This window comes from Oreochromis niloticus, linkage group LG6 (genome assembly GCF_001858045.2).
Source record: "Oreochromis niloticus isolate F11D_XX linkage group LG6, O_niloticus_UMD_NMBU, whole genome shotgun sequence".
Taxonomy (NCBI): Eukaryota; Metazoa; Chordata; class Actinopteri; order Cichliformes; family Cichlidae; genus Oreochromis; species Oreochromis niloticus.
The window spans coordinates 38,103,562-38,114,311 of NC_031971.2; the positions used below are offsets into that span (position 1 = coordinate 38,103,562).

At 38.5% G+C, this 10,750-nt stretch overlaps 1 protein-coding gene across 1 annotated transcript; it reads left to right on the top strand.

The window, feature by feature from the left end:
* Nucleotides 1-3,451: 3,451 nt before the first annotated feature.
* On the top strand, nt 3,452-10,204 carry LOC100708711 (nicotinate-nucleotide pyrophosphorylase [carboxylating]). The gene is made up of 5 exons (XM_005470112.4): nt 3,452-3,548; nt 5,752-6,008; nt 8,033-8,343; nt 9,724-9,855; nt 9,937-10,204. Exons 2-5 carry the CDS (start codon nt 5,753-5,755, stop codon nt 10,162-10,164), a joined length of 927 nt encoding a protein of 308 aa, XP_005470169.1. The 5' UTR covers nt 3,452-3,548; nt 5,752; the 3' UTR covers nt 10,165-10,204.
* The last annotated feature ends 546 nt before the right edge of the window (nt 10,205-10,750 follow it).

The window sequence follows — 10,750 nt, forward strand, 5'->3', positions numbered from 1 at the left end:
CTCAGTCACTATTTTTAGGCCATATTGAATAAAGATAAAGTCCATTTTGTAAATCGTGGTCACTCTAAGAGTCAGAAAAGACATTTAAACTGAATGTATGTACCATGGTCACATATACACACACCAGTGCTGTTAACCACTATTCATGAGTTTATGTCAAAAGTTCACAGCTATGGTGTAAAAATGACAAAAGTCAAAGATGTGGGGTCAAATTTTCTTTCTTCTTCTTTTTTTTTGTAAATAACATACACGAGTCTTTACAATAATAAAAGACGTTGTAGATTCTCAATCCAGTCAGGGACCACAGAATTGTGCAAACCCTGTAAGAGGAAATTCAGAAATAGTTCAATGCTTTGTCTCACAACTGCACTTCTAGGGAGTAACAGCTACACAATTGTGAGGTTAAAAATGGCTCTATGATTAGAAGACACTTGGGAGATTTCTGGGAAAACAGCAGGTCTCCTTGTCCCTGTCTTTACAAACACTTCAGCAGAAAATTGTATTTTTACCTCCATCTAATCAAAACTGCAAATGAAAGAGTGAACAACAGCCTTGTACCACTCTCTGGTGTTGATAATAATAAAAATCTGTTAATTTACAAAGTGATCTTTCCAAGGCACAGAATAGAAAGATCACAAAATTAGGAATAAGAACAAACAACACAGTTTAACATGCAGGCTTGGAAACAATCTTTTTACATTTGCGTAAAAAAAAAAATGAAGCAGATTAGTAAAAAAAACCTAAACCTTTCCCTTTTAGTTTACAGCTCTCTCAGAAATACATAAAACATCTCTGGCCAAGGTCATCAAGCTTTTAGGAGGCTCATATGCACCTAAGGGGTCAAATTATATCTGATTTGTTTTTAATTATTATATAAATTCTTCATCTTGTTAAAGTCTTCTTGATATTTAAAATGTCTTTTTAAAACAGACCAATTCTAATCATAAACCATCACAATTGTAGCTTCATAGACAACAAACATGTGAACACAACTTTAAGAGCAGTCACAAGACCAAGAGGACAACAAACCCAATTCCAAAAAAGTTGTATAATGTGGATGCAATAAATCTAAACAGAAAAAAATGCAATGGTTTAGCCAGGCTGGCATAGAGTCAGAGCCTTGTTGAGGCAAGCACTCAATTAACCTTAACTAGTAATGACGCCATGAATAAAACTTTACCCTTTATAAGTTGCTAAGTGGCTCTTTCCACCGATTGCTTTTATTTTTATATATCTCTGTTTGGGCCGGTTCCTTCTAGTCTGCACACCTGCATGTCCAAAGAGCATCATGTTTTTGCTCTCACAGCATTTTAAAAATGTTAATTCTGTTGAAACTCTGCATTAGTATCCAGCTCTGACAATTTCAGTTCCTTCTTTTTCCAGGAAAACAAGGTGTGGTATAGTTCAACTTTTTTCTTTTTTTTTTTAGCCAATTTTGGGGGGAAGCATTTGTAAAATGCTATGAGAGTCAAGAGCTCTTTGATTATTTTGTTTTTTAGAAATTGAAGCATGCAGATTAGAAGGAACCAGTCCACACAGAGATATATATAAAACATATTCCAAGTTTTACCTTGGAAACCAGTTTTTTAATGTGTGAATGACAAATTCTGATTAATACAGCGTGTGCCATGTTCCCGCACTGGTTGGCCTCATTTTCTTACGGTCTCTGAGTCTAGGTAGGAGCCCCAGGGTTCCCACTCCTTGGCCCAGTGTCTGCCTCTTCAGAGTGGTAATCAGTCCCTAATGGGTTTCCTGTGCTGTTCTAAGCGCTCTAGTTCAGTGTTCTCGTCTCTCTGGTTTCTGGTGTTTCACGAGTTTCTGAAAAGCAGTTCAGGCCTCAGAATCTTTTATCTGTCCCTGTTGAGCTAGTCATTTCCTGTTGAACCCTCCAGTGGGTGACTACTCGTGTGCCTGCCCATCCTCCTATGACCTCATCTACCACCCCAAAGCAAACCAGTGGCTCTCTATAATCATCCTTCCCACACATATCCAGGTGAGGAACCTCACTCACCTTGCATGACTCGCCTTGTGGACTCTTTAATAGTCTCACCTGGTCTAACGAAACTCTCCTCTCTCCCGGTGAGATCTCCCTCCATCCTGTCCAATCTCCCAGCTGTACTCGCTGACATCCCCTCCTGTGCTAGTTTTCCTTGAGTTAAAGAAACTGTTGAACCGTATCACAGGAAAGGGGCTCAGACTCACTTCTCTTTGGCTCTTAAAACAAACAAACAAACAAACAAAAAACATGTTCTGTTCAATGTTATTGAAATGCTAGAATTACTAGAACTAGAAGTTGAACAATGCTTAATCTATTTTAATCACAATAGGACCAGGTGGCTTATTCACTGAATCTTTAACCTGTAATATTTTATTAACACACTAAAAAGTCTCGGCGTGTTTTTTGGATGTATTGGCTGAAAACTTTGAATTTATCACAGGTCATTTCTACAAATATGCAGCCTGACCTCAGCGACCTTTAAATCAGCAGTGGTCAAAAGGATCATTGTGAAAGCCTGCGATGTTAACTCTTGTAAACATTCCAACATGGACTTGGGGTCAAATTCCACGTTAACATTTTTCCAGTGGCTCTCTGTGCTCAGCACTTCTACTTTGTGACTAACAGAGAAGAAGACGTAAGTATATATTATATTTTATTTACTTTCATCGCACTGCTCCAATCATAAAACAGATTTTGAATACGCAGTGATTGTAATCATCTTTCTGCTCAACATGTTTTTGTGAAGGTTTGATTGAAGGAATGATAATGTTAAAAAACATACATGTTTTGAAGCATTTAACAGTGAATTACAACTGTATATTTAGTGTTTTAATAACAATATGGTTAATAAGGAGTTTTTACTTTTGATCATTACTATTTTAATTAATATTTTAAATTAACATTTTAGTGTTTTATTACATTGAGTTACACTTTAAAATTCCTTTTAGTACTTGTACTATGTTTTATTATTTATCATTTCTTATTTTAATGTTGTCTTATTGTATCCCTGTTTTGGTTACTTCTGAAGATGTTCCTATTTAAATTTGTTTTACATCAAAAACTCTTTATATCATTCTTTATATGACAAAATTTCTCACGGCTGGGGCAGCAGTCATGTGGTGTTGTAAGAAAAGGACCTAAAAATGCAGGTACTGGCTCAGGTGCAAGTGAGCGTTTATTTATAGTGATGGCAAAGTACAAAAACAGGAAATAAGGAACAGGGAGCAAGTAAAACCCAGAGTGGGATAAAAACTAATGAACAAACCATGAAAACATACGGACACGTTATGATACGCGAGATGACACGGAGAATAGGGAGCAGAGAGACGCGGAGGTTTACCAAATGACACTGACGAGCTGACAACGAACACAGACAGGGACACACTATAAATACACACAGGTAACGAGGGAATGAGACACCAGAGGGGAACACAACTGAACCTAATTAGACACGACGAGACACAGACCTTCAAAGTAAAACAGGAAATTCACAAACTGTTCTACAACACAAACTCAGGGACACGAACAGAGCACAGGGAGAAGAACACAGGTAGGAATAATAAAACACTAAACACAAGAACCAAACCCTAAGAACTAATACAACTAATACAAAATCAGAAGAAACTAGAAAATAATAACAATAAACTCAAAATGCAGGACCATGACAAAATTAACAAAAACATGTTCCATATATATTTTCTGTTTACTTGTAAACCCATCTGTTAGTGAGAGCCACTACAGTCACAATAAGAGGATATTTTCGCCTGCAGTAATTCATATTTAGCAGTTCAGCTCTGTTCAGGGACCTCATCCAGAGGTTAAATCTTTTATGCTATCATCTGATGTAAGTTTATGAGGTGGCATTAGGATCATCTGATCTGCCAGAATTCTGTCTAAACTTGAATTCATACCTTCCTTAAACTAATATTTGTTTGATTAATGTGTCTGCTGACTTAAAATCAACTTGATAAAAAATTTCTTGTAATCGTGGGTGCAGCTTTCATCTTGTTTCAAACGTCTGAGAGACTCATTGGTTTTGAACTTTGACCTGACTTTTTCTTTGTCTTTCTTTTAGTTTTAGTTCTGAATTCTGAACCAAGATTACAAAAGATTACAAGATTACAAAACACAACACATTTCCTTTCAGTGATGAAACAGCACTTCTTGTTTTTCACTGCCATGCCTGCAGTGTTTTACGTTAGTTTTACGTTAAAATCATGTATAAGTGTATGAGTGTCTTTTGAATGACTAAATTATTCACGTGCACAGGAATCAGGCAAGTGCGCATGTCTAGAATCAATTTACTTGTTTTTATATAGTGCCAATCTCCAGATTCCAGATGCTTTATGTTGAAAGGCTGTGAACACGGGATCTTTAGCTGTAGATTTCACCATATCTCTCTTCCCCCTCCCATACCCTTTGTTCGGAACTTTTTCAGAACAAATGACCTCACTGAGCTGAAGACTGAAATTGTCCCGCCTCCCCGAGAAAAACACATTTCCTCTTCTCCACTTCTAGAATTAGTGTCTCAATTTCACATCATGAATAGCATTTAAATGAAGTTCTTACTTTAATTATATACCGATGAAAGCAAAAATGTGACAATGGTTGAGAGAAAGAACTCCCATATAACAGGAAGAGGCCAACACCAGGAAGGGGCAGCCATCTGCTGGGCCCAGTTACAGGTGAGCGACAGCATACAAAGAGAGAAGGACACAAACTTCAGGAGAGTGAAAGCAAACGTTAATGAAATTTAGTAAAAGTGTAAAAATCCATGAGGAGTATAAAGAGGGGAATAGAGGAAAAATGTGCACTGCACCATGGGAAGTCCTACAGTAGTCTGAGCCTATATCGATTTGAATCATAGAGAGCGTCTGTGTCCTGAATGCAAAGTGAGAGCTGGTTCCACAGGAGAGGGGCCTGAGGAAGAACCACAGTGTGAGAGTGAAGCGCTCTACTGTCATATAATATGAAGTATTTAAGCTATGATGAGGCCTGATTGTAGAACTTTGTGTGAAAGATGAAGCATTTTAATTAAGTTCTGAATTTAATAGACATTTAATAATAAGCTAAAATAATCTTGCACAATAATAAGCTAATAATAAGCTAAGCTAATATAAGACAAATACAATCTCTCCACAGTGAAACTCTCACTTTGGAGTTTCAGGGCAGAAATAACAAATAATATTTGCTTGTTTGTTTAAGCATCACCTGATTCCTGATTTTTTTCTGTGCAAATGAAAGAAGGCAGAAGTCCACAATGGCTGAGATAAAAACTCAGCCATTGTGGCTGAGTTTGTCTTATTTGTAAAGCTGTTCACACAGCTTTACAAATAAGATGGAAATGACGTTTATGAAAATGTATCCCTGTGTACATACACACAGTGTCAGTCATTAATCTTCAGTTTTGCATGTGGATGAAAATATGTGCCACTAGATTTCTTTGTTCCTTAAGGTTTTCTCAGGCACTATTCTCTTTCTGAGTGTTTTTGATGGCAATATAAAGCTTAATATCCACTATTTGTGATTTTCTATAATTCCTTCACTACCATTCTTTACTAGAAAGAAAAATGAACAAGATTTAGATTGTCTACATGCTCAGAATTGACTCATATCATTAATTTATATTGTCGTTAAAGGACAATAAAGCATATTTGACTTTTTGACTTATGATCAGCTTTCATTTCTCATTTTCATGTCAACATTCCCAGTAACTAAAGTTTCTCATCACTTTCTTTTTTCCTCATTTATAGTATGTCTCCACCATGCGAACACCTGGCTGTGCGCTCGGTCCCACACCACACCCTGACCCGGCTGGCACGGGCATGGCTGGCAGAGGACACACCAAACTTTGATCCTGCAGGAGTGTGTGTGGGCTCACGGGAAGTGGAAGCAAGGTTGCTGTGTAAAACTCCACACAGCATCCTAGCTGGGTGTCCCTTCTTCACAGCAGTGTTCACTGAAGTGGGCTGCACAGTGGACTGGATTTACCAGGAAGGAGCTGAGATCGGTAGGCATTGCATAGTTCCTTCCATAGCAGTAAAATACTAGAAAACTTCTGTGAATTTGTGTTTGTGACCTTTGCAGTAGCAAAGAACAACGCATGAGTCACATAGCAGATAATAAATGGAAATCTATCATGTATTCTATGGGCCTTCAGAAGCCAGTTTAACATCTAACAGAAAAGGTGTGAAACCACATAAAGCTAACTTGCTGCCGTCTCTATTGCCCCACTTGTTACTTTTAGAGACTTTCTGGCCCCTGAAGCTCTGATGATTCAATGGCTAAAGATCTGAGGGAGAAAAAACCCCAAACCCTGATAATGAGAAAGTCCCAGGAAACTTAAAGTTGACGTAGGTGTGGAAGACATGAATATTTACCGCCATGGGTGGGTGTGAAAAATTCAGCACTATCGAGCATGTTTGAGTTTTTTGGAGGGTTCTTTTTCTGCTCATTCCCAGCTCCATATATCTCCATATAATTTTTTTTACTGGACACCAGAATATGTTTGCATGATTCACAGTTCAAAATAATCCTTATTTATCTTACACTGGGTCTTGGTGTGACCTCTCAGCTGATCCTCTGTCTGAAACAAGCTATTTAACCCATAGACAAGTTTCCTCTGATTGGCTGATGTTTAAACAGAAAGTTTGAACAGCAGGCGGGTAATGTTTCTGTGCTCATCTCCAGCCGTTTGATTGAAACAGTGATATTAGATCATTACTCTCTTTGACATCAAAAAGAACCAAGAGTTAAAAAAGATAACTAAGGCTGAGTGAACAGTCACCAGCCTTCAGCTCACAGAGATTAATTGTGCATACTCTGACATACTCATCATCTGAAAGTTTGGCCATGTTTAATATGAACAACAACAGTAAATATATAACAGAAAATAATTTAACCTAATAGAATAGAATAGAATAGAATAGAACTTTAATTGTCTCACAAGAGGAAATTTGGTTGTAACAGCAGCAAAAAAACCATACATACACACAGAACAGGACACAGAACAGAAACACACACATTTTTTACATATTTCCATCATGGAAAATAGTTACCAAAGCAGAGTACTGTACAGTTATTAAAATTAAAGTACAGATAAGTGGCAAACCCAGGTTGTAGAGTTCAGAGCAGGATACTGAAAGATGTTTAAATAGTTAAGAATATTTAGAATAATTAGAAAAGTACAGATTGTGTATTGTAGCTGTGCATTGAAAAGTAGACATGTAACTTCCAGTAAGTTAGTGTATATATAAACTGAGAAAAGTAATGTGCAAGTTATAACAGTACTAGTTGTTCGGTTGATAAAATAGTGCAAGTTACAGCACTGATGTAAACATCTATGTTTGTTGGGAGCAGTTTTGATTGTACAGTCTGACAGCTGCAGGGAGGAAGGACCTGCGGAAGCGCTCCTTCATGCATCGAGGATGCAGCAGTTTGTCACTGAAGGAGCTCTGCAGTTCAGCAACATTTAGATCCATGGGGTGGGAGACTCTGTCCATCAGAGATGTTATTTTGGCCAGAGTCCTTCTGTCTCCCACCACCTGCACTGGATCCAGGGTGCATCCCAGAACAGAGCTGGCCTTCCTGATGAGTTTACCCATCCTCTTCCTCTCAGCTGCCGATAAACTGCTACTCCAACATACAACACTGTAAAAAATGTCGGAGTAGAGCTGTATCACAGACACACTAAAAAGTGGGCATACAGTATACCTGAAGAGATTTACTTCTTTTTTTGTTTTTCAGGAAGCAAAATTCCAAAATATTTCTGTAACTATAGAACTATCTTTGGTAGGAAAACAACAATGGAGCCAAAAGGCAAAACACAACAGTAAAAGAAGGTTAAGAGCATAACAACATATCTGCTGAAAGTATAAAAACAGGAAATGACATCAACCACTCAACAGGGAACGGATAAAAAAAAAGTTTTTTTCCATAAAATGAAAATTCAGTTTTCTTCTTGTAAATTACTCTCAAAGTAAATTATAGACTTTTATTCAGATCCGTTTTTATATTACCTGCTTTTATCCACAGGTGAAGATGCTGTCACCCTGACGGCTGTGGTGAGGGGCCCGGCAAACTCCCTCCTCCTCGGGGAACGACCGGCACTTAACTGCCTGGCTCGGGCATCGGGCATTGCCACCCGCTGCTCTCAGCTCCAGGCTATTGCAAAGGCACACGGCTGGCACGGGGAGGTGGCTGGCACGCGCAAGACTACTCCGGGCTTTCGTCTGGTGGAGAAGTATGCCATGTTGGTTGGCGGCGTGTCCATGCACAGACAGGATTTGAGTGGGATGGTGATGTTAAAGGACAATCATGTGTGGGCATCAGGAAGTATCTCAGAGGTGGGCACCAAAGATCAGTACATAAAAGTTAAGTAATCTAAACTCCAGCATAAAGTTCAGCAAACTGAAAGTAATGTCTTTGATAATGTTGGATCCTGAATTTTTAAGACCTGATTCTAAAGCCTGAAAAACCTTCAACAAGAGACAGCAGGGCTTCATGAAATGTCTATAGACTGTATATAAAAGATAGATGGAGCCACCATGATATCACCCAGTGGTTTGTGGGACCTAAAGATTCGAGTTTGTTAGGGATTATCTTTATTTTACTCTATTTACTTATAAAATTGACAAAAATAAGAAAATAAAAAAATCATGTTTTCAGTTTCAGACCATAAAACCAGGAAAGTATTAACTGAGGTGATAAAATGATTATTTCTTAATAGACTTCTATACAGTCTGATTTATTTTTGCGACCAGAGTTCCTGCTCCTGCCAGCTTTAGAAAGAATGGATCCATCCAAAACCTACTCCTGTGTTTTTAAAAAGGTTTTGAAAATCAATATTTTCAATACTACTTCCAATGCCATTTTCAGTACTACTGCACTGTTTCAAATGAAATATTTGGATTCACTGTAAGTATACAGTAAAGGCAAAAACACCCCATCGATTTGTTTTGTAAATTTACAGTCACCTCAGGGAACCTTATATCAACAACAAACCTCAGACATTCAAAACCAAAAGCTTGAGGTAACGGTTTTGACAGTCAAGGGGCCATAAAAACTCAGTGCAACATGCAAACAGAAACAGGATTACATGTAGATATGTTTTCCTTTGTTTTTGATGACGTCTGTCATGTGTTGGCAGAGAGGGGACTGAAGCAGGCAAAAAATACGTGAAAAGGAAGGTTTGATTTTTTTTATTTATTTTTTTGCTGTTACCGAAATTCAACAATAAATAAACCCTGAAAGAGGAAGCAAAACAAGAATCCATCACAAGAAGTGTGAGTAATAACAGGAACACAAGACTGAGGAAAGATGACGGAAGCAGCGACTAGTATCAGTCTGTATACCTGTGTTTGCATTTTGTTTCTAAGGTTATATCTGAGAGGATGCTACGTCCAGGCAGAAAAATATTACTGAACGGAATTTTTAGATTAATCTATGTAAAATTCTGTGTACTTTTTATGGGATTTAACATAATTTTTTAACATAGTTTAACAAAAGTTCTGAAATTATTTTATTTTAAAACACTGGGATTGATAAGAGGTCATGAGATTACCGAAAGCAGTCATCCTGTTTGCACAGGAAAGCAAAGAGGAAGATTGTCTGTTTTACTTTCCTGTATCTAGATTCTGTAGCTCAGGCCTCACAGCTGTCATCAGGTCAGCTGTGCTCACTAAAAAGCAGACAAACACAAACGCACAACCGTGTTTGCTCCCCAGGCGGTGAAAGCTGCCCGCTCGGTGTGCGGCTTCAGCAGTAAGATTGAGGTGGAGTGTCGTTCAGCAGAGGAGGGCAGGGAGGCAGCCAGAGCGGGAGCAGACGTCGTCATGCTGGACAACTTTCAACCTCAGGTGGCGAATATTATAGAAACACGAACCCAGGCTGATTGTTGTTTTTGTTCCATGGTTACACCTCTCCTCTTTCACCTGCAGGAGCTCCGAGTCACAGCTCAGGCACTGAAGGAGGAGTTCCCTGCTCTTCTGATAGAAGCCAGTGGAGGAGTCACCCCAGAAAACGTAGCTCTGTATCTCTCCTCACATGTGGACGTCGTTTCTCTGGGCTGCATAACGCAGGGCTGCCCAGTGGTGGACTTTTCACTCAAGGTTCAAAAGCCTGATGGTCGATTAAACAGGATGTTTAATCAACCGCAAATTGATTGATTAAAAAAATCACCAATAAAAGATTTCTAATAAAATGCCAGACTGTGGCAAATGTGATTATTGTGTTAACACATTAATACTTTCCAAGAAAGACTGCATTTAAAGTCGTCGGCTGCTGAGGCATGTTTGCTTACTCTTTATTTCTCTGTGATAAGGATCAGCGATGAGTAAAAAATAATGTTGCACTCTGCACAGAGTTGTAGGTCAAAGGAAAAGTCTTTCAGATCTCAAATACGATACGTCTGATTTTTTTTTAATGCTAATGCAATACAGGAAACATTACAGCCTAACTGTTATGATGAGAGATGATGAGATGAGATGGCCTTTATTTGTCAGTTGCAAGTCTTTAGCCCACAACCGAGATGACAGACCTTGCCGACCGTACATACAATACAAACATCACATTGGGGAGACAGGTCAGGCCAGGTAGCGAGGAAAAAAACATCGAAATATGTAACACAAAAGGATAATACAGGAATGCACAGATGTCAACACACCATAACACAATAAACACAGACAAGCAACATGGGAAAGTGTTCCAGTGTGTACATCTGATCTGTGACCGCTGCAATCTTCGACTGCGCCT